Genomic DNA, 23,831 nt, shown 5'->3' with positions numbered 1-23,831 from the left:
CAGGTTTTGGTACTGTAGTGATAAAGTGGTGATAAGCTCTACCTCAGCCCTCAGTTCAGCTCTCTGGGGTTTGGATTGAAGGAAATGTCCATTGAGAGTGGTTTTCCCCTTAGGAAGAATGTGAATTTCCTTGGAAATTCCAACTAGCCATGAAGATATTGTAATAGCCAAATAAACACGGTTAAAATATTTACCTCTTGGGAAAATCTTTATGTTTTAACCCAGAAGAGAATTTTTCTCATGTACTCTTCCTTCAGGACAGTTATGTGCTTGTGTTACAGTCTGTGTACTGTAATAATACAGTGCATAATTTTGTTAGCCCAAGTAGAAAAAAAAAGCTTTAAACTGATTCTTGGCTCTTCATAACAGCATTTTTCTTTTGTTTCAGAGCAAACTTGATGATTACCAGGAACGAATGAACAAGGGAGAACGTCTGAATCAAGATCAACTGGTAAAAACAACCAAAAAAAATCCTAACCAGATCTCAGTTAAATTGTTTTGTCATCTTGTGGTGAGGAGTTTTGTGCTGCCTCTCTCCTTGTTGGGGCTGGTTCTTAAAGTAGGTTATTGTAGAGCTTGATTCAGCAGCAGTTTTGCAGTTGTAGTAAATAAAAAGCAAATATCAATTTAAATTCAGTTGCATGGTGCAAACATGCACATTGATACTTCAAGAGATCACCAGATGCTCAGTAATCAACAGTGTTTTGTTGATGATTTTTAACACTGAGAAAGTGAAGGGAAAAAATGTACCCTCCAACTATTGCAGCTGTTGACACTTAAAGAATGAGCTGCTTCCCTTGGTCCGTGTGATGATTTCATCTTCACTTCGGTGGTTCTGTGCCAGCTGAAAACTGAAATATCACAGATCTGTGTGTTTTTATTTTGGAATGGCCTGTTGTGAAGGGAAACCATGATAAGGTTTCTGTTTGCTGAGCAGAGAAGAGAACTGACACCATGCTGAGGAGGGAAACACATGTTTTTTATGAAGCCTGACTACTAGGCTTGATAAAAATCTTCTTTGTTTGGAGAAATCCCATTATTTTGTCACAGCAGGGGTATAAATGTCTCAGCCATATCCCCCTGATTTGATTCTGATTTGGTGGAATTTCGCAGTACTGCCAGATGGGTTGAGGCGTTTGGTTTGCTTTGGTGCAGATCAGAGTATTAGGTTTAAGAAGATAGCAAAAGCAAAGATTTCTGGAGAAGGGGACATTATGCTCTGTATATTCTGATTTGGGCTCTGACTGGAGATAACAAATCATTAATTCTCAAACTCTAGAGCAGTTCTGAGTTGCCAGATGTTCTTCTCCCCCATTCTCCCAGTTGTTAGATAGTTTTTGTCAGGAATTGGCTACAGCCAACCATGAGACCAGTCCATCACTCACGTGAGCACATAAAGGCGTATTTTTATATATGTTTAGCATATCTAAAGAAACTAGAGGCCCCAAGGACATAGACAAGTCTTTGATATCTGGGCCAGTGAAAATCTAATTTGCCTTAACATAGCTGCAGTCCCATTAAGGGGTCCTGTGTCTCTCTTCAGAACTAAAACACGTGGAATTTATTTGTTGGAAGTATATATTCTGTTCTGTTGGTTCTGGTTCACATTTGTGGTTTTTCTGGGTTTTTTTAAGGATGCAGTGTCAAAATACCAGGAAGTGACAAATAATCTGGAATTTGCTAAGGAACTGCAGAGGAGTTTTATGGCTCTGAGCCAAGATGTAAGTAAAGATCAAGCGTTGCCATGTGGGTTATCCAAACACTTTAAACTCTTCCACTGATGCAGTAGTCACCTCTATTTACAGGGATGAATTGCCCTTGATTTCCTGTTGTTTGACTGTTTTATTCTATTCTTTATATTAGTTGATGTTAGGTTTTCTGAAGAATTTCTGATGCACTCCATAAATGTATGGAAGCAAGAGTAATGTAGTAATTTTCTGACACAACTCAAGTGTTGAAAACAGTGTGATCACAGAACAGGTTTGCAGTGCAACATTAAAGATGGTCACTTGCTAGCATTGGTAACATTTTCTTAAATTGATTTCATAGGGTTTTCATTTCTTAATAACACAGTCTGAAATTACATTATGAGACAATTCATATTTTTGTAAAGGATAAATTACCTGGATTCTATAAAATAGGTAATCTTTTGAGTTGGTGTTTTATCAAGGAGGCAAAATAACATTGTGGTCGAGAGTTAAGTTCTAAAAGGTTGGGAGTTCTGGAAAGAGCAGCAGCATTGGAGGAATTGGTTGTGTAGTGGATGTTAGTGCAGCTGACTGCTCTACCGAGTGGTTTTAGCTTGTGAACAGGCTGTGAGAATTTGAAGGGCAGCGGCATCCTTGTATTACAAACTGCTTTCTACATTGGTTGTGGCTGTAAATTAATTTGTAGGACTAAGCCGACCTGTTTCTTCATTTTCTGGCATCACAGTTCCATCTCTGTTTACAGAATGTTAGTAATGGGGAGCCTTCTTTTCTGGACAAGTCAGTTCTGCAGTGTTTCCCTGGTCAGCTGACTGCTAAAAGAGGCCAGTGAATCCAGGAGTACCAGATTGGTGCTCTGCTTTCAAACTTGATTGCAGTTTTTCCTGACTGGAGTTGGTTCACATGTAGTTGATTTTAAGATACATCTTTGATTTTAAAAAATGAAATTCAGGTGTTTCAAAGTGAGAAAGTTACTGTCACAATAGATTTTTTGGTAGAGAATATTAAATTTACAAGGTAAACCAGCTGAATTTGGGATGCTGGATGCTTGGATGAATAATGGAAGAAACATCCTGTGGGTTCAGACTGGTGCTGCATTTAGACCAGCCTTGTGGAAGGTTCAGTGCAGAGCTCAAGGCTGATGATGATGTGTCATCCTCTCCCTCCCTGCATCCATGCTCCTCACCCTGGAAGTGCTGCAGTGGATGCACATGCTTGTTCCCTAGGGTGTCTGACTGGGGATCTCATGTCCAAGAATTTGTTTAAATCCTTTTTTGAACTTGCTGATCCTGTCTATCTCCCCAGCCTTTCAGGGCAAAACATCCCATGAGTTCCCTCCTGTGGTGCGTGAAAAAACAGAGGGTACTTTGGTTGATCTGTTTTAAGCTGATCTGGTAGTTCCAATGAGTGTTTCCTACTGTCATGGGATATGGTGAATAACTTCTCTGTTCCTGTTCTCTGTGTGGCCAGTGTGAAAAATCTGGATCACCCAAGCCTTTCCAAATGGAAGAACCCAACACTTAAAATCTGCTCTTGCCCAGTGCAAGAACCCAACACTTAGGCTCTTCTCTTGCTCTCCTGCACCTTTTCTTAGCAGTTAGAGACATTTCTATCTGTTTTTCCCTTGGGTCCTCTCCAGATCCAGAAAACAATAAAGAAGACCGCTCGCAGGGAGCAGCTGATGCGAGAGGAGGCTGAGCAGAAGCGTTTAAAGACTGTGCTGGAGCTGCAGTTTATTCTGGAGAAGTTGGGTGATGATGAAGTGCGCAGCGACCTCAAACAAGGATCCAATGGGGTGCCAGTGCTGACAGAGGAGGAGCTGACAATGCTGGATGAGTTTTACAAGCTGGTTTACCCTGAACGAGACATGAACATGAGGTAGGGTTATAGCAGAATGCTTGTCTTTCTAATTGCCAGTCGGTTAACAATGTATTTAGTATGGTAATTTAAAGACTCGGTAAGAAATTAACTCTTATTAATTAATTTTTAAGGTTGAATGAGCAGTATGAGCAAGCATCTGTTCACCTGTGGGACTTACTGGAAGGGAAGGAAAAACCAGTTTGTGGAACAACCTGTAAGTACAGTCTCTGCATGAAGAGACAGCACGCTGAATTTGTGCCTGAGCTAAAATACACATCTGATGTAAGAGAGCTTGGGCAGTTAATTATCTCTGAGTTTTTAGAGTAACTGCTTCTCCTCAGCTCTTAGCTGGACTGTAACAGTGACTTCTGAGGTTTGGGCTCAGTGTGTGGTGGTTTTTATTTTACACTGGCTCAGCGTTACTCACTGTTGAAGCTCAGTCCGTTCCTGCTATTTCAGCAGTACTCTGCTGGTGCTCAGTAACAGGTCTTTGTTTCTGGAAACCTGTGTGTGAACAAGGAGCTTTGTTACTGATAGGACCTGATACATAAAGTGGCATGGCCATCCTTAGTGGGATGTTCTCTCCCCCGTGGCTCCTGCAAAAAGCGTAGTGGCTTTGCCCTGTTGTCATTGATCAGCTGCAGATCAGGGTGTGACCATGCCAGCCAGACTGCTTTTTTGCAGGATATAATTCCCAAATACATGGCCTAGGCAGCCAGTAATGCTGCTTTCCCACTGGGGCTGATGTCTTTTGGGTTAAGATGCCCCAGCATTCATCTGAGGCACTGAGGGCATGTGTTCTTTGCTTACAAAGGCTCTTTTGAGCCACTTCACTTCAGGGGAAGAACCTTCATGAATCAGGTGGTACCTGTGTACATTTGTTTGTACTGACAGTTGTTTTGTAAGAAATTGTCTCACAGTAATGGTTTTAAATAACAGGAATAAAAGTCTACTAAGTAAATTCATAAACTTGACCTCACTGTGGAGTGTTCCACAAATCTTCTGAAGACTTGTATGTACTCTTAAGATCCTCCTTGCCCTTCAGATTTTTCTGAATGACACTGGGTTATTTATGGATTTATTGAATGTGATGTAGTAAGAGAAGGAATCCTGTACCAGTAATGGTCACGGATTGGCTTGGGGCAGCAACATCTTCCAGCAAAAGGGTCATAAAATGTACAATCTTTGGACTGAAAACTCTGCAATCTTTGGGAAGGAAGGAGAAGATGATGAGGACCGAGTTGGTGCTGATGTTCCCCTGTTCTGTTTCCCCAGACAAAGCACTGAAGGAGGTTGTTGAACGGATTCTTCAGACCAGTTACTTTGACAGCACCCACAACCACCAGAATGGGCTGTGTGAGGAAGAGGAGGCAGCGCCTGCACCTGCGGTAGAAGACACTGCGGCAGAGGCTGGTGAGAAGGGGGAGATGCCTTGTGACTGACACATTTGTGTTGTTCTGTCTTGTCTCTGCAGTCCTCAGAGTGACTGAATTGCAAATGCAGTGCTCATCTCTAGTACCAAAACCATCCAGGATGAAAGTTCTGGCTGCCTGAGGCTTTGCCACTTTCCAGTGGTTCCCACCAGTTTAAGCTGTGTTAGAAGGGAGCAGTTTTTGAAGCAGACAGTGTGATTACGTACTTAAAGTTGGGAATGTTGTATCCAGTTTTAAGAACAAGCTCAGGACATTTTTCCCTTTTGTGGAGAAGGCATAGCTGAACATAACTCTCCCTAGCAAGAACTTAATGTTGGAGTTTTTTTGCTTTTTAATTCAAAGCTCTGAGATTATTTGTTATTACTAATTCTCTGTTAATGCCCCTGTCATTTCTGCTTCATTCTGGGACACAAGGTTTTCTCATCTAACTTTGTATCTTCTAGGTCTGTAACATGAGGGTGGTTGGGGTCTTTATTGTTGTTGGTTTGGGGTTTTCCCAGACAAACGGTTTATTCCTTTTTCTTCTAGAACCCGATCCAGCAGAAGAATTTACTGAACCAACTGAAGTTGAATCAACTGAGGTATTATTCACTGAAAGACTGTCATTTTGTATACCTTTAATGCCACTTACTTTTACTTTCATACCCTTTCTTATTTTTATTTTAGTATGTAAACAGACAATTCATGGCAGAGACTCAGTTCAGCAGTAGTGAGAAGGAACAGGTAGATGAGTGGACAGTTGAAACGGTTGAGGTAAGATCTTGTGTACTGCAGGTAAAATTGCAATCCCTGTTTCTGCTGGCTCACAATTCATGATAGGTTTTAGTATTGCATCCCTTCTCCCCCAATATATAAAAGAATACATATATTTAAGTAGGCTTGGCCTCACTACTCGATTCTTTAATTACATACTTAGCTCAGGAGTATTTAAAAAGAAATAAAATCTATTTAGTCTGGCTAAGTTTGCAGAGAACTTGCTTTTCTTCATTAGTGGCTTGCTTGGGAAAACAGGACTTAAAAGTCTTAGGCTTAAAAAGACTTTAAGGACTTTTTTGAAGTCTTTTTTTTTTTTTTTTTTGAGAACTTAGCTGCAAATGTAGAACTTAAAAGTTTATCTCCCCAGCTGCTGACAGTGTGGTGTAGTTGTGCTTTCATTGAGCAGGTCCCTGGAGAGGGAGCTGAAAATGAGTAACTCAACTAATACCTGCTGCAGATTGCTTATGTGCATAATTTGATGTTAAAATATGCTTGTGTGTACGTCTCTGCTTCCCAGAACTACAGTTCTTCAAGTATTTCACTTGTTACTATTTTGCACTTGAGTGGCTGTTCACTTGTGGTGTTTGTGGTGCACTGGTGTTGGGATCCATCCCCAGTTTAGTGATTTGCACTCAGACTTTGCTACATGTACAAGTCCATGATTTTATTGCACCAGAGTTTGTGTTCTTCACGTACAGAAAAGGACAAACCCCATGTTTGGTATGTTGGAGCTTGAGTTGTGTCTGTCTGTTAAAAACAAGCATGAGCAGCTTGTTTCAGGTGCTGGAGAGTTAATTTTTGATTGATTTTAGCCTTCTGCAGCAGCAAATTGCATTAGACTTTCTTGGTGCCTTTGGACTGCTTCTAAGTGTAGGAGTGGATTAAGTGTTCAAAATCTTGTGAAATGGTGAAAAAACAGAGCAGCTGTTTTGATCTGATAAACTAATCAGCTGATTTACACTGAGTCTGGCTGAAATTCCTGTTCTACAGCGTTGAAGACCACTAAGAAATTTAATAATACTGAGGATGAGTGTGAGGCTTCTAGGACTAAGACAGCTTTGCCATGTTTGTGAATGAGTTTGGTAGTTTCTTGTCATAGTATTTCAATCCCTTACTCAAAAAACCCCTGAAATATCACTGCTGTTGAATGTGTTTTAAGAAATCTGTTAAACTGACAAACCCACACATTAAAGTCACGCTTGGTTGGAGTATTCTTAGAAGGCACAGCATTTAAAAATTAATGATTGATAGGCTTCAGTTATACCCCTTTTATATCTGTTTCTACCAAGGGTCCAGAGTGGTTCAGTTCTCTGTAGTTCTTAATATAAGGAGTATGGATGAAGACATAGTTCAGGTTGCAGTTTGGTATGAGACAGATTTCTGAAACTCCTCATTTTTCAGGCATCTGTACTAGATCCAATATGGGATTGGATCAGCTTTGTTTTCATAGGGACAGTACAAAGAATGTATGCTTCAGTTGTCCTTTTTGTCCCAATATCTTGGACATCTTAGAAAAGGAATAATTTAGAAAAATTTAAGGTTGAAAATCACTGTTTCTTCATAATTAAGAACCTTATTTTCTCAGCTATAGCACAAAAAAGGGAAATTGAGAATATCTGCCTGTAAAATTATTCTTGCTGGCATCACAGTCTCATTTCTCATGGGAATGCAGCTGAACTGTGCTTTGGTAAGATCATGACACAGAATGTACACTGATAGCTGTGAATTTTGAAATCTGAAAGAGAACATTTGCTCAGAAGAGCTCCATAATTGTTCAGGAAGGGGGAGGGTATCATAAACTTCTCTCTTTTTCAGTAACCCTCAGGTAGATGTGATACAGTCAGGATTTCTGTGGTGTGTTTCTAGTTTGGGACGTGATGATGTCTTCACAAGGATGTTTTTTCTGTGGGCCTTCCATAAGTTTGAAACTAAGGAATTTACTTGTGAATTTTCCAAGTGTATTTGGATTATATGATGTTTTAATTTTGGTGAAGATGTCCTTTATTGGTAATAGTATTTATGGAGGTTTTTTTAATTGTTGTTTTGTGGGGGTTTAATTTTTATTTTTTTAACTGCTTCTTCTCTAAAAAGTACCTGAGTCTGGTTGTAAACAAAGTTCACTGTGTCTTAGATTGTGGAACTTCGGGTGGATGGATTTTGTGTAGAATTGAAAACTGTTCTCAGACTGCCAGAACACAAGTTCTTTCTGTTGGTTTGTGGTGTCGTTAAACTTGTGGTTTTACCTTTCCTCCTCCTTTTTTGCTGTCCCCTGTCAGTCTCCTTGCATTGTGTGTGGCAGCTCTGCCTGCTGCCAAAACTATCTTAATTCACACAACTTGAAATTTGTTCAGTAGTTTCATCCTACTGTGGTTGTACTAGGTCAGAGTACCTGGTAGTGCTAATAAGGCTGAAGGAATAGGTCCTAAACTGTTCTCCTGACATGAAAAAAAAGAGGATTGGAAAAGATAATGTAAAATCTGAAACACCATCTGAAGTTAGTGCTGTACTATTTGTGAAAAAGGAAAGTGTTGGATATTTTTGTCACTGTTATGTATTCTTGATGATTCCATCAACGCTTTTTTTTTTTCCTTGAAGATACTGAATTGTTGTGAATGACTTGGACTCCATGAGTTGAGTGGTATGCTCAAATAATTGAGAGTATTTTTGATAACAATTAAACAGGAGATGAGTAGCTGCTGGTTTTACTACTCAGGAGTTTCACCTGATCTGGCTTGCACTTTCTTTTCAATTTTTAAGCTTTGAAATGTGCAAAAGGTCTATATATGTGCTCGAGATAATTTTTTCCATTTACAGGACCTAATCTTAATTTGGAAACAGTCCATAATGTGAAATTTGGGGATAGGCCAGAGCAGTTATGCTTGGTTTCCAGTGTGGACTGCCTCAGGGTGTATTTTTCATGGGAATTGTCAAATTGCTTCTCTGTGGATTGCTACTAGTGGTGATCTGGCTCTGAAGGGAATCTCGAAGAGGACTGTAGGTTGTGGTTAGATTTTAGTTTTGTTCAGATTTTCTGTCAGGGATTTGGTGAAGGAACAAGCCATTGGAGTTGGTGAGGCAACTGCATGTGCAGAATGCTATGTGCAAACAAGGTTTGGAAAGCTGGGCAAGCAGTAGGAATACTGGAAGGTGCTGTAGGTTTCTTTGAGAAATTTTAAAAAAATGTACAGGCTTTGAGGTTGGATAGTGGCAGTTTGAGGCTTAAAGTTCAGATCTTTGTTATAGGACTGGTCTAAAATAGGACTGGTTTGTTAATTGTCATGATGGCTGTACAGAAATCTGTCTTCTGCAGTTCTGATAAGAAATCACGTTTTTCACATCAGTTTTTTGAACTTCCAGGCGCTTGTATGCTGATTTATATCCTGTGTAACTAAGTTTTAAAGCTTAGCTGTTTTTCTGGAAGATTTTTAATATTAGAAGCTCACTGAAATAGAGAACTAATAAACAAGTCATTGACAAAGATACTTTTAAAGGGCATTTGTTGACATAGAAAATGGCACTTCTGGATTATGGGAGCTGCCTAAAGAGCAGGTTAGGGACTGGTTAGGGCCATCAGAGTGCAGCTCGACCATCCTTGCTGCTGTCTGTTTTCAAACTTTTTGCTGATGGTTTTTTGAGATGCTCATGTCCAGCTTTGCTGGTTTCTCTGCTGTCTGATCAGGTGCTATCTGAAAGCCCACTGCAGTTTGTTCCTTTGTTGATGTTTGCCACTTTGGAATATGTCTGGTAAATCTGAGCTTTCTTGCCCACCATGAGCTGTGCTTCTGCTTCTGGGCTTCTGGTGTCCCCTTGCAGTGCTGTCTGGCAATCCTTGTCATGCAATGCTGCATGCTGTTCCCTGAGACAGTAAATCAGGGACCTAGGATAACAGTGGCTGTGAAAATTGAGCATTTTGAAGTCTTAAGAAAGACAAAAAAAATTCTGACTCCACTTACATTTACCAAAAAGCAATGAGAAAATAATTGTTCCCCATTTGTGCATATTTTTGAAGCTTACTCTGCCCCCACTTCCTTTAAATTTCCAAATGCTGATAAATTGCTGTCTCAAATCCTGCTCTAACAAAATCCATGTAATATTGAACAAACACCTTTTTTCATGGGGAAAAGAGTAGATGGAGACTAGAAAAGAGCAGAGTGTGAACTCTGTAGTCCTGTGAGTGCTCAAACGAGTAGCTGGCCACCAGCACTGACCTGTCTGTAGGATGTAATACTCAACCCCACTACAGTAATTCCATCATCCATAACCAGTTAGGCAATAGCCAGAAATGCCAAGAACTCCCAAGTCACTTGAGTGCAGTGCTGCCTCGAGCTGAAATTGCAGTTGGTTGTTGTTTCTTGTTAGGTTGTAAATTCCCTGCAGCAACAGACACAGGCGACGTCTCCTCCCGTCCCGGAACCTCACGCGCTCACTGCTGTGGCTCAGGCAGACCCCCTGGTCAGGAGACAGCGAGTACAGGACCTCATGGCACAGATGCAAGGCCCCTACAACTTCATGCAGGTATTTCTGTACTCTAAACATTCATCTGTTTAACCCACAGCAATGTGGATTTGATTTTTTATTCTTTTTTTTTTTTTTTTTCTCCCCAGGACTCAATGCTGGAATTTGAGAACCAAACGCTTGATCCTGCCATCGTATCTGCACAGCCCATGAACCCAGCACAGAGTTTGGACATGCCACAAATGGTTTGCCCTCCAGGTTTGTAATGGTAAATCCTAAACATAAATACTGGGGAAGCCTGCAAGTCACCTCTTAGAAGTGCTTCAGTTACTGCTGCGTAGTAAAAGGGTCACCACCAGTAATAGTACAGTCCTGTTAAAGTGTGTTTTTCTCAGAAATGAGACTGTGCTATTTTTAGACTTCCAATTCTCACTTGCTTATAGGTTTTGCTTGGAAATATGGGATATCTGAAGGGTTTTTTTTGTTTTGCTTTGGATTATTTTGGACTACTAGAAAAAATGTTCTTTGCATGGCAACAGGAATTGGTAGTTTGAGTATAGCTTTGCCATGCTAAAGGCTTCATCATCTTCATGGTGATCAGCTCTCACATAACTGATCAGAGAAGATAGTAATGCTATTCTGTAAAAGGTTTTGATTTTACTATGTAATAAGTGAAATTATTTTCCTTCAGTTCATGCTGAGTCAAGACTTGCCCAGCCTACCCAAGTTTCTGTGCAACCAGAAGCCACACAGGTAAAATGTTCAGTAAATTGTGTTTTGGATTTGAGTTTGATATTAGACCTGAGTTAATAATTCCTAGCTACGTGAGAAACTCAAAAAGCTGAAGTTCCCATTTTGGGAAATCAGTGGTCTCCATTGTTGCTTACAGGCATTACTACTTGCTCGTTTCATTCTCTGCAGACATTACAAATTCCAGTAAGGGGATCTTCTCTTTGTTTAGTAGTTAAGCCATGGGTAGTAGTACTTCCAATTTATCTAGAAGCAGGTGGTTTGTTATTTGCTTGTAACAGAAATCACTTGGTTAAAGGGCAGCCTGTGTCTGTTCAACTGAGTGTCAGGGCACAGATAGATCTAATGCATTAACTACAGATTTTGTGTTGTGTTTTATTACTTCCAGTTGCTTGCTTGGATTGGGATTTTATACTGGAGTTGTAGAGCAGTCAGCGTGAGTTGAATGCTGTTTTCAGTTGAGCTTTTAAGTTGGATCTCCTAAACTTCCTTCTCCACTGTATAATTGAAGTAGTCACCTTCTTGTTAAGATGTTTCAGTTGTCTGGTGATTAAAGAACTTCCTAATTTTGTGTTAAGCATGTGTGGCATCTCCAAGGACTCTGCTGGTCTCAGTAATGGGTCTGATCCCTGTAGGTATTTGCAATTAAAAAGCCTGGATAGATGATGGATCTCACAGTACAGGCAGTATAAATTGCTTCCTTTGGCTTGTCCAGATTGGGTCTGCAAAGTTTAAGTCACTCATTTACATAGAAACAGGAGTGAGTTTCCTCTGTATGTACCTCCTGAAGTGCTGGTGCTCTCCACAGTTTTGTTGTCTTGTATGAGTAGAATAATTTCTTTGGGCAGAGTGTTTTCTCTGCGCTAGTTTCTATTTTGCTGTTAGGTGATGTCTGTGACTTAATCCAATGGATTTTTTTTTCTTATTTCCCTTACCTCAACCAGTGCTGCCAGTGATTCTCTTGAGGATCTTGCAAGCAGTAGCTAAACTTACTCTTGGCTTTGGAACATTCCAGTGTGGTGTGAACACCACGATCAGTTGTTATCCATTGCCTCTTAAATTCCCCAGTACAGCCTTTAATGCAAAGCCCTCCAGCTTTGCTGGCTGGAGTTTTCCTTGGGCTCTGTGTGAGAGCAGAGCTCATAAAACATAAAATTCAGGCCATTGGAAGCCAGCCTGTGTCCACTTGTGTTTGAGCTTGGAGTTGTCATGTTACAATGTTGGTGGTTGGAAGTAACTAATTTGTACTGGTTGTGAAGATCTGCTGGCTCACAGACCAGAGAGTACCATCCATCCGGAGGTCTCTGATACATTTTACAAAACTGTGTGTGAGCATCAGCTGACTTTTGGGGGCTTTGGGGTTTATTTTGTCAGGTTCCCTTGGTTTCTTCTACAAGTGAGGGATATACAGCTTCCCAACCCATGTATCAGCCTTCTCACACAGCAGAGCAACGGCCACAGAAAGAATCAATTGACCAGATTCAGGCAAGTCAGGTTTCACAGGGGTGGGAAGAACTCTGATTGCAGGTGACATCAAATGTTAGTTTGTTTCTTCGTAAATAACATTCTTTTTAGTTGCCTGTTGATACGGCCACTTCAATTCCCTTTTGATTCCAAAATTCTGAGCCTTTCTGTGACCAGTAAGTCTTCCATAGTAAGACTTTTCATTTGGAAGCTTGTATGTTTAGTTAGATGCAGCATGCCAACATCAGCATGGGAGCATCAGTGTTGTTGGCTTAGGAGATGGGATTTATTTTTTTACATTGGCCAGCAGTTAGCCTGGAAACTTACTCATTTCCCATCCAGTGTTTTCTAGTTGTGTTTCAAGTTAATGAGGGAGAAGATGGTTAGATTTTTCCTCTCATGATGCTGTTGTGAATGAGGCTGTTGAGCTGAAGTAGCAAACAGTTGTTTGTAGAGGTGAAGCTGAGGCATTGCCACTCTTTTAAAGTTAAAGTTTTGGTACCTCAAAAGCTGCTAAAATGTTGTTTGTTTTAATTATCAGGCTTCAATGTCACTGAATGCAGACCAGACCCCATCGTCGTCATCACTTCCCACTGCATCCCAGCCGCAGGTGTTCCAGGCTGGATCCAGCAAGCCTTTGCATAGCAGCGGAATCAATGTTAACGCAGCTCCATTCCAATCCATGCAAACAGTGAGTAGGAAATCCATACTGGATCCCTTCAGTTTGGTACTCATTCCTTGTGGTGGAATCACTCATGTAGCTACCTGGGATAGTCTTTGGTGATTCACATTTCTCAGACTTTGATGCTTCTTTACATGATACAATGAAGAGCTGTAAAAATGAATTTCTGCTCTTACAGGTATTCAACATGAATGCACCTGTTCCTCCTGTTAATGAGCCAGAAACCCTTAAGCAACAAAACCAGTACCAGGCCAGTTACAACCAGACTTTCTCCAATCAACCTCACCAAGTAGAACAATCAGATCTCCAGCAAGAACAACTCCAGACAGGTAAAATTCTTGTGGCCTTGGTAGAGCAGGTGATAGTCTGTGAAGTCCTAGATGATGGAGCAAAGCATGTCACGCGTTCCCTTGCAAACCTTTCCCCTGAGCAATGCCAGGTTTTGTTACTCTGGGTTTGAATATCCAACAGGGAGTGAAATTCAGTATATTTATCTCCAACTGTTACACCACTTGACTGAGTTTTATATGAGTTTAAATAAAGACATGGACCAGGATTATTCTGAAGGTGAAAGCAGTAGAGTGAAGTACTTGCTCTGGTTGCTTTAAACAAATAGTGCAATTTGAGGTGACATTCTATAAAGGAAATAGTAAGGCAAAAATGAGAGCAAATATTTATGGCTTCTCAATAGTCAGTGCAAGATTTCACAAAGGTCTGGAATGCTTTGCTGAAATCAGTGAGATGTGGTTTGAATTCAGCAGGCAAAATGCTTTCCAGGTTAGCACCTTGAAAAAATAAAAGTCTCTATCCAGAGCTGTTCTTCTCTCAGCACTGCCTTCACTTTCCCCTGAAGTGCTAACAAGTACTGGATGTGCAATAAGGAGAAAGAGCCTCATCCTTTTCCTCCACAACCAAATGCTGGGTTTAAAGAGAGATTTGTGGGAACATAAAGAAATCCAGACTTTTATACTTCCTTTTTCCCCCGATTCCCCTGCAGTGGTTGGTACCTACCACGGTTCCCCGGACCAGAGTCACCAAGTGGCAGGAAACCACCAGCAGCCTCCCCAGCAGAACACTGGATTTCCCAGGAACAGCCAGCCTTACTACAACAGCCGAGGGGTGTCCCGGGGGGGATCCCGCGGGGCCCGGGGCCTCATGAACGGTTACAGGGGCCCAGCAAACGGATTCAGAGGTGAGCAGCTCTGCGAGACACTCACAGCTTCTGCTTGCACTCGGGGGAGCGCCAGCTCAGGATAGCAAGTGTCAAACTGACCTGGGGCAGTGTCTCTGGGAGACTGTGACACTCACAGTAGAAATCTTACTGGCTGTAGATGAGCAACTTCAAATGTAAGTGTGTGTCTGGACCTCTGTTACAATACAATTGTTAGGCATCCACTGCAAGTATAAGCAAATGCAGCAATAGCCAGCCATCAAGCAGGGAATTTGGATGCCAGTTGATATTTCAAAAATGCTTTTTATTTCCACAGTGTATTTTATAGTTCTGTGTTTCATCAGAATGAAAGTAGGCTGGCTTATGTAGAAATACAGGAACACTAGAGTCCAAAAGTCACTAGGCCAAGGGAATTAACAGGAGTGGAGGAATGATACTGTAGTTCTGGATAGATAAGAGAATGTTCCTGATTCGTGGACTTTATATATGTGGCTGTCAGTGTTACAGAGAGGTTTATGTTAGAATAGGAGAGAGGTAGTTCCCTTGTCAGGTATTCTGGGATTACTTATGGACACAGGTACTGTCTTCCATGTTCTCTTCCTCTCGTGTGGCTGGGGAGTAGAGAAGAAACTTGTGTAATAAAAATACAGCTGATTGGAGTGTGAATGCAGTTACCACAGCTGGGGCGTTTAGGCAGGAAACCACCAGCAGCCTCCCCAGCAGAACACTGGATTTCCCAGGAACAGCCAGCCTTACTACAACAGCCGAGGGGTGTCCCGGGGGGGATCCCGCGGGGCCCGGGGCCTCATGAACGGTTACAGGGGCCCAGCAAACGGATTCAGAGGTGAGCAGCTCTGCGAGACACTCACAGCTTCTGCTTGCACTCGGGGGAGCGCCAGCTCAGGATAGCAAGTGTCAAACTGACCTGGGGCAGTGTCTCTGGGAGACTGTGACACTCACAGTAGAAATCTTACTGGCTGTAGATGAGCAACTTCAAATGTAAGTGTGTGTCTGGACCTCTGTTACAATACAATTGTTAGGCATCCACTGCAAGTATAAGCAAATGCAGCAATAGCCAGCCATCAAGCAGGGAATTTGGATGCCAGTTGATATTTCAAAAATGCTTTTTATTTCCACAGTGTATTTTATAGTTCTGTGTTTCATCAGAATGAAAGTAGGCTGGCTTATGTAGAAATACAGGAACACTAGAGTCCAAAAGTCACTAGGCCAAGGGAATTAACAGGAGTTCTGGATAGATAAGAGAATGTTCCTGATTCGTGGACTTTATATATGTGGCTGTCAGTGTTACAGAGAGGTTTATGTTAGAATAGGAGAGAGGTAGTTCCCTTGTCAGGTATTCTGGGATTACTTATGGACACAGGTACTGTCTTCCATGTTCTCTTCCTCTCGTGTGGCTGGGGAGTAGAGAAGAAACTTGTGTAATAAAAATACAGCTGATTGGAGTGTGAATGCAGTTACCACAGCTGGGGCGTTTAGATCCTACGTAGGATCATGTTTAGCTCTGGTCTGAATGTTCTGTAAATCAAGCCTCAGATTACTCTGAGAAATGCCCTGAATTCTGCCTCCTCCCAGTCCTTAGCAGGTGTTCATTCCCATTTCTTGTAATATGTTAGCCCTGATGTTGGAGACATTTGCCTGACTTGCAGGTAAACAGCCCTTGCTAAAGGGATGGGGTTTTTTAAGGCTTAAGTAAAATACTGTTGCTGATTTTCTTTCTATAGTAGCAGAAGGTCAAGTATTAAGTGCAACTTTGTTTTGCAAGTGAAAGACTTGTGCCCTGTTCCTTAGGGGGATATGATGGCTACCGTCCTTCCTTTTCCAACACTCCAAACAGTGGCTACACACAGCCCCAGTTCAATGCTCCTCGGGATTACTCAAACTACCAGAGGGTAAGCTACCAGTGGAGGGGGGAAATAGGTGTCCAAAGCACTCAAAGCTGTTAGTGACAACTTCCTCTGGGACTTTTTTTATTGCTCAGGAACACAAACTGCCTCTGTGTAGTTTGGAAAAGTTGAAGACTAAAGACATCTATTTATATTTCTTAGTTATATTGAGCAACATATCCTGTAACTGGAGAGAGCATTTGTCACTGCACACTTTATTACAGCTGCTAGGCACTAGTGAAAATAAGAATTTATTTTTTTAATATTATTTTAAACTAATAAAGTGTTGCATGTTGAAGTTACAGGTGTTTTGTCAGTGCACATCATTCGAAAAGCTCCTTGTTTTGCTGGCAGTTAGTAACAGAATGCCCAGGTTTTATGTTGTAACTTTTTTAATTTCTTTGCTTCAGGATGGATATCAACAGAATTTCAAACGTGGCTCTGGACAAAGTGGACCTCGGGGAGCTCCTAGAGGTAATTTCCAGAGTAGTGAATAATTGATTTGGGTTGAGTGGAAGTTTCTGAGCCAATTTTTAAAGTTCTGGACTTCAGAAAGAACCTCACTCCTTCCTCAGCAGCTCACAATTAAGAATAAGCTGACTTTCCTCTGACCTCATAGCTGACCCTGCTTTTGAGCAGGGCTTGGTCCTGCAGAACCTCTGAGTTCCCTGCTGACTTGAGTTATTGTGATCCTGTGAACTGGTGGTAGAAGTTTAATTGGCTCTTGAATGAGGAATTCTTGGAAAAGAAGCTAAAACAGCAATTGCTGTTGACATTTAGATACAGCAGAACTACTTAACTGTCTTTTATTAATGAAAGCCCTAGGAAGCAAACCCCACAGACATAATGAGGCTGTAGTTCAGCTTCTAGACTTTATTTTCATCACTATTTTTTCAAGTCTTTTTCTTAAACCATTTTTGGTGATGAGACTGTTGTGTGTCAATACAGACATGGCCATGAGTGCCTTGTCAGTGAGGGCAGCTCGAGGCTGTGTCCTGCATCTGTGAAACCCCACGTGGCAGTTCAGTTCTGAAGGGTTCTGTCCCTGTCTCGGTCCCGAAAGCCCCGAGGTGCGGCGCTGAGGCCTCGAGCTCAGTGCAGCCTGGGCTGCGCTGAAGCTGAGAGCGTGTTTCAGGAAGCACAGCAGAGTCTCTCTTGAGTTTAACCAAGAAGATGTAGGACAGTTTTTAAACTAACCAGATTTCCTGCAGAATTCAACCTCCTTTCTGTGTGTTTTCTAGGTCGTGGAGGGCCCCCCAGACCAAACAGAGGGATGCCTCAGATGAACGCTCAGCAAGTGAATTAAACACATTCACAGGATTCCATTCAACGCCAAAAACACGCTGGCCAGTGTACAATACATGTTACCAGAAGAGTTATTATCTATTTGTTCTCCCTTACAGGAAGTTTGTTGTAAAGGGACTATTTTCATTACCCATAATGACAGGACTACAGTTGCCAGCTTTATATTCCCTGGATATTGAAAGGAACGAAACAACGTTTACTCTGCATGTTCTGTCCTAAGCATCATCTTGAGCCTTGCATATGAGATTCAGATTCCTCACCCTTGCTAAGAGTAAAGCAAAAAAGGCAATTTTCAGGGTGATCCAATCTCCATGGTTAACTGAAGTGGCAGGAAAAAGCAACGACTCGCTTCTGACATTTAAAAGTGATTTAACAAATTCAGATAAAATCTGCAAATCCATAAAGATTTACTGTGGTGGCAGTTGACAAAACTTAAATGTTCCCATGAAAGGATGGAAAAGGTGAAGTGTGGCTTGGTAGAACAACTGCATTTCAGCTTTTTCTTATTAAACCGAAGCACTGAACAGTTAAAGGTGTGTAGTGATGCAAATGCCCTAAATAGACAGGTGGGCTTAGAAGCAGTTTGTGACAGAGAAGAGGCACCCTTAGCTGCAGCACTCCTCATCACCAGGGCCCTGATTCCCGTGGCTAAGGAGTTCCGAGCGCTTGCATAACTGCTAATGTAACTGTGTAATTTTTTTTTTTTTTTTTTAGGTGACAAGGTGAAAAACAACAACAAAAAAAAAGGTTTGATTTGGCACTTGAACAAAATTTTGCAACAAATCTGAGCTATAATCTGGATGGCCACTGTATATTTGATGTGAAGTATTTAGATATCTCTTTGAAACACTTTTAAGTTTCTTTGATAGCAATGACTTTTGTAAGGATTGGTATTCTCTATCATTCCTTATGACTTGCACATTGTCTGTCACTAATACTTGACCTTGCTGTATTATCACCTAAATAACTGATGCCGGTACTGATGGAAATCTCTAATGGATAATCATAACACTTTTGGTCACATGTCCTTTTGTCTTTCCTGCAGCCTTGAAGGTTTTAAGAAATCTCAAATGCCCGCTGCTGCTGCCCTTCCAATTGCTATCTTTTGAAAAGCACCAGTCTGTGTTTGAGTTGATTTCCCCTTTTCAGGGAAATGACAGCCAGCAGTTACAGTTCTAATGGTATAAGCAAGATAAATAAAACATGTTTATAAAAATTGTATCCTGGAACACTGGTTTTCAACGGCTGAAACAGATTCAATGTGTCGGGGTGACGTTTCATAAGGTTTCTTTGGGTTTTTTCCCCAATAGTCTCTTTTTCCTGACTAGATGTAAACCCTCCTCCTGTTTTTCTGGTTTTACTCTACTAGCTGTGACTTCTGGGAAACCTTTTATTTTTGATGGACTTTTCCTTTTTTTTTCATCAAGGCAGCGATGTATAAAAGAAATGGCATAAGCCTAGGAGCTGGAAAATACCAAGTCTTATTCAAGTTTTACTGCATCCTTGTGGTATAATCTTTGGAAAAATCACTTGTGCCTGCCTTTTGCGCACATGCACTCTCTCTGCAGTGGGGAGAATATTTTGATAGCTGCCTCCATAGAGGTGTTGGTAGTTCTGTTGCATTCTATAGCACGTGCAAGAAGAAAAGTGCTATATTATATGTTAAGTATTGCTCATCAAATAATTCCTACCTGTGGAAAGGTGAAATTAAGGAACAGCTGCGTGGTGTTTTAACTGTTCTGTACAAAACGGAAGGTTGTTTTCACTCAGAGGGTCATTTCTACTTTGTATCACAACTGAACTTTCAGAACTTGCAGTCAGATACTTTTGACTTCGTTGTGAAACAGTCTGGAACTCCATCCAAATAGGTGGGAAATCACTTTTCCATGTCCTGTGTGAAGAGCACAAATGAAAAATGTTTTCACTGCGGGAAATGATAAGCTTGTGAAGACCATATTCCACACCAGGCATCCTGAAACGGGGCTGATGTCTGGAAGCAGCAGTTTGAGTCGAGGCCTAGAACATTCCTAAACTGCAGTCCGGTGAGAAGTTGCTGTTCTGTGTCTTTTTTAGGAAGCTATTACTGAGATAATAGTCCCTACTGTTTTTTAACTGGAAAAAAAAAAATAAAAAGACAAACCTTTTAATGTTGAACTGATGTAGGAAAACAGTGAATTCTTTTAATTACTTTATTTTTCTTTGTGCATCAGCTTACTTTTAAATGGTTGGTAGAACTCGAGCTGCTCAGCTTTCTCCATTGCACACCAGATGCTCCTTAAGGAATTGTAGTTTGTCAGTAAATGTGCACCATACTCAATCAGAGACCACTGAACAGATCAAAACACTCCACCTAAAGTTTTGGGGGGTTGGTTTGGGGTGTTTTTCCAACTTGAATTTATTAATAGAACACTGGGCCTCTTCACTGTGAGACAAGTTAGAAAATGGCCTTTAGAGCAGCTGCTCTGCTGTTCTCTGATGGAGGGAGAGGTGGAACAAGCCCGTGAGAGGTGAGCTGGGAATTTGCACGGAGCCCTTTAATCCCAGCCCTGGTGTAATGAACTGTCCTGAAACATCTGCTGGGGTCACCCTGGGGCACACGGAGCCCTCGCTGCTCTTCTGGCCTGGTCAGGGGAGCGCTAAATTTTTACTCCATAGCTTGGCTCTGAATCCGAGTTCCCTCCAGATCCCAAGCACTCCTAGGTACGTTTCCATTGAAAAAGGTCCCCTTTTGAGAAAAGACTGTTAACAGAAGTTCATCCTGAAGCAAAGCCGTGGCAGTTTGGGGCTGGCTGCGGTGCCAGGCCCGTTCTGGAGGTAGGGATGAGCTGTTTATTCCATGGGGTAGCTGGGGCCTGATCCTGTGGCTGGAAGGAGAGAGTGTGGGACAGGGCTGTGTCTGAGCCTGTCTGAAACCAAACTTCTGCCTTCAGCCTCTTGCTTCCTCTCGGCTGTAATTCAAGGGTTCCTGAGCAAGTAATGGATCAATCACTCGAGTATTTCAGATGTTTGTACGTATTGTTCCTGTGTCTGGGAAACCTGGATCCTTCCTAGCCATCCTCCTACTTAAGAACTTGCCCAGAAATCACGAGCTGTTGTCTTACACCTGAGGCCACCCTGGTCCTGAATTTTACTTCTGTGTTTTTGCTGTGTTTTCTAAGAACAGTTCGCCAGTGCAGCTTAGGGATTTTGCTGTGGAGAGAGTTCTAAACTTTGCTTAACCCCTGTTTTCTTCCCCAGATCCTGTCTTTTGTATACAGCAATCTCTGAATCATCACTCAGAGTAGTTGGAAGAGTATTGTCGGCTTCTTGTTACTTAACCAGGCAATGTATCCTGCTGGGACTTAACTCTCAGAGAAACCTTGTGTCCTTAAAATGTGTCTTCTCAAAAGGTCCTGCTGACCTTAAGATTTTAGGCAGGTTGGTTGTGTTACAGGTCCCTGGGAGAAAGGATCAGGCTTCCTTCTTTCTCCCAAATGGCATTTGAGTTGAGAGAAGTTACTGAAGAGGCTCTAAATGTAAATAAATACTGAAAAGATGATGAATGATACTGGAAAAGTGGTTAAAATTCATATGATCAAGAACAAATTGGGCAAAATCTTTGTGGTCCAGCAGAGCAAGATAAAGAGTCAGTTGGAGAATCTTAATATTCCCCTCCTGTTAATGAGTCACATCCTGGAGTATCCAGACCATCCCTCTTGCTCTTGTGAAACTGTTCTTGCTTAAAGTCTGTTGCAGAGTGCTGAGCTGGATGCTTGAAGATCCAAGCTGGAGCTGAGGTTTGTCACTGTGTGAAGGAGGCTGGTTTAGTTTCTAGCATCTGGACACCTGTTCCTCCAGTTTTCCATCTGCACTGGGTACAGATGGGACTAAAAGGTTTCCCATCACTTGAGCTGGCACCAGAGAACTTCCACAGGTGCGGTGGGAAGGTGCAGGTGTCCTTCACTGATGGACCAGAACACGTGAAGAGCAAGCAGGAAATGATCCCAAACAACAAAACTCTCCTGATGAACTTAGAGGACAATTTCCTTATTTAAATCTGGCCTTAAATATATTTATGGTTATTGTCTGGAACTTTGCCAGAAGCTCCAGCATTGTGCAGCTCCCTTCTAAAGGTGTTTTTCTCGAGATGACAGGATTTGTTAAATGCCTCTGGGCGCCCCATTGATCTCAGATTGATCTTGGCTGTAGCAGTCAGTGGCACAACTTCAGGGAAGGAGCTTTGACAGGGAACTTTGGGAACATTCCCTCATTTTGTCAGTCGTGGAGAGGGCTACTTGCTTAAACTGTAACATGTTTTTGTTGGGCCAGTACGTTTTTCCAGAGGGAAGGAGGTGGGGAAGGTTCTTCAAAGGTGTATCTTTGGTGGGATGTGGCAGAGCGTGATGTGAAACCTAATTTTCTAGACTGTTCATCTAAGGGAAGAGGTGCTATTCTATTCACCACTTCAAGAGGCATTTGGAATGTAATGGTATTAAAAATCCAGCCTTAATGGAAGGAAGGAAATTTGTTTTCCAAAATCTGCCTCCTCAAAGCCACTTGGAGCAGCACGCAGGAGAACTGCACGAGGAAAACTAGAGCCTAACTTGGCATTTGGTTCTGAATTAAACTGATTGTTTGCTCTTGCTGCAGTTTCCTATTAAAAGCCAGATTCTTTTCCCCTTCCTTTATAACCTTCATGAAAGAATCTGATGGATGCAACTAGCTCGGTTCCAACTCTGCTGGCCCATTTCTACCCAAGAGTACACCTGGAATTTTGGTCTCAAGCTAAATTTTAGGAAATATCCGTTAGACTTTTATTAAATGAAAATGTATTTCCTCTTTTGAAGCTCTTGGATTTTAGAATGAGCTTTAGTAATGCTTCTACCACATGAAATAAGTGTTGAGAATTTTTAGTTTGTTGTCAGGTTTAAATTTTCTGATGGCCTTAAACATACCTGTATATATGTCTTTGCAGTTCTTTAACTCAGCGTTGGAAACAAGTTGGTCCATGGCTTATGTAAACACTTGAAAAATAAATCTATTTAAATGTTTTATGTCCTTCCCTTTCAAGCAAACATTTCATACCTAAAGGGATTGTCTTGCTACACTTGTGTTGCATTGGTGGTTTTGTCTCAGTGATTGGGTTTACCTGGGTTCACCTAAAAAAAAACCTGTTCCACAGCCTTTATGATTATTAATTCAGTAGTTTTATCGTATTTTTATTATCTTTTAAAACAACCCCAAACACATCCAGTGGTGTTAAATACATTTTTCCTACGATGTCACTTGGTTTTAGATACTTCGTTGTTTGAATGTTCAAGTTTTAAAAAGAATTGGCAGTATTAAAAGCGAAGAATAAATATATCTATGCAAATAGCTCGGCTCAACTTTGGTATTGAAAGGTTAGGAGTAGTTTTACTGTCAGTTTGAGAATAAAATTCCGTGTTTCTGAAAACTCGCTGGAATTTCAAGTCAGGTTGAAAAATCGTTTTCCTGTTGCCACTCCACGGTTGTGCAGCTTGGGGTTTTGTATGGAAAACTTTCAAACAGCTGTGGTGGATTTATTAAGCAGCAGAGCTTAAATCTTATAAGCTTTATAACAGTTTTATTGAGGAGCAGGGTTCTTAATATTTCCTGGGGTTTCGTTTCGAATCCTATAAAAATGAACCCTACAGATTCGTTGTTTTCTGTATGTGTTCTGTTTGCTCTCTGCAGTCTTGTTTCCTTGGGGAAACTGTCTCCAAATGCCCTTTTTTTAACGCATGTTTGTTTTTGTCGTCTCTTCCCCCAGCAGCAAAGGCCACCCAGACTCAGAGTTCGGCTGGTGTGGAAATGGAATTAATTCTCTTTAGAAAGTCAGAGGCCTGGTCTTTGTGCCCACACGCCTGGGGGGCTGCAGGCAGGATTTCTTTGGAACGAAGCATTTAAAAAATATATCATCAGCCTTTCCATTGCGACTGAAGTTTGGTTCGTCCCCTTTTTACAGCCAAAAGTCACTGAAATAAATAAATAAATACATAAATACATAAACAACAGCTGTGGGAGGTAAGGGCTGCTCTGTGTCTCGCAGGGATTTTGGGAGCCGGCTGGGCACAGGAGTCCTTGCCCATGTGGAAAGCTACCTTCAGTTATTCCGTTTGGAAGTTCAATAGGCACAGAAATGTGCGTTTAGACAGAAATGTGTATTTTTAAATAGATGTGCGCGCGTCGCGCAGGCGGCCGGCGCGGGCAGCCCCGGGGTCCTCCCACGCTGCGCGGCGCCCGCGCCCGGCCCCACGTGGCTCCCACGTGGTGCAGCGGGAGCGGAGCCGGGGGAGAAGCGCCGGGGGAGAAGCGCCGGGCAGCCGCAGCCATGGCGCGCCGCAA

General features: G+C 41.8%; 1 protein-coding gene across 5 annotated transcripts; it reads left to right on the top strand.

The window, feature by feature from the left end:
• Nucleotides 1-347: 347 nt before the first annotated feature.
• Nucleotides 348-19,644, top strand: CAPRIN1 (cell cycle associated protein 1). 5 transcript variants are annotated; one of them, XM_017733018.1, is made up of 18 exons: nt 348-451; nt 1,635-1,721; nt 3,346-3,584; nt 3,698-3,780; nt 4,842-4,979; nt 5,528-5,580; nt 5,666-5,752; nt 10,115-10,270; nt 10,360-10,468; nt 10,902-10,963; nt 12,335-12,445; nt 12,966-13,115; nt 13,285-13,435; nt 14,104-14,147; nt 14,971-15,121; nt 16,087-16,187; nt 16,592-16,655; nt 17,423-19,644. In XM_017733018.1, exons 1-18 carry the CDS (start codon nt 416-418, stop codon nt 17,485-17,487), a joined length of 1,887 nt encoding a protein of 628 aa, XP_017588507.1. In that variant the 5' UTR covers nt 348-415; the 3' UTR covers nt 17,488-19,644. The 5 variants fall into 5 exon arrangements, with proteins under 5 accessions (XP_017588507.1, XP_017588506.1, XP_017588509.1 ...); XM_017733017.1 differs by lacking the exon at nt 14,971-15,121 and having other exon boundaries at nt 14,104-14,298; XM_017733020.1 differs by lacking the exons at nt 5,666-5,752; nt 14,971-15,121 and having other exon boundaries at nt 14,104-14,298.
• Nucleotides 19,645-23,831: the final 4,187 nt, after the last annotated feature.

Source organism: Corvus brachyrhynchos, unplaced genomic scaffold (genome assembly GCF_000691975.1).
Source record: "Corvus brachyrhynchos isolate BGI_N302 unplaced genomic scaffold, ASM69197v1 scaffold315, whole genome shotgun sequence".
NCBI classification, from domain to species: Eukaryota; Metazoa; Chordata; class Aves; order Passeriformes; family Corvidae; genus Corvus; species Corvus brachyrhynchos.
Note: the sequence above shows the minus strand (reverse complement) of the source record. Positions and strands in the feature narration are given on the sequence as shown.

Bases quoted from the DNA above. Each gene is read 5' to 3' on its own strand.
- CAPRIN1 (XM_017733018.1), top strand. From the start codon at position 416: ATGAACAAGGGAGAACGTCTGAATCAAGATCAACTG. The intron at 13,116-13,284 runs GTGAGTAGGAAA...CTGCTCTTACAG, and splicing joins CATTCCAATCCATGCAAACA to GTATTCAACATGAATGCACC. The intron at 16,656-17,422 runs GTAATTTCCAGA...TGTGTTTTCTAG, and splicing joins ACCTCGGGGAGCTCCTAGAG to GTCGTGGAGGGCCCCCCAGA.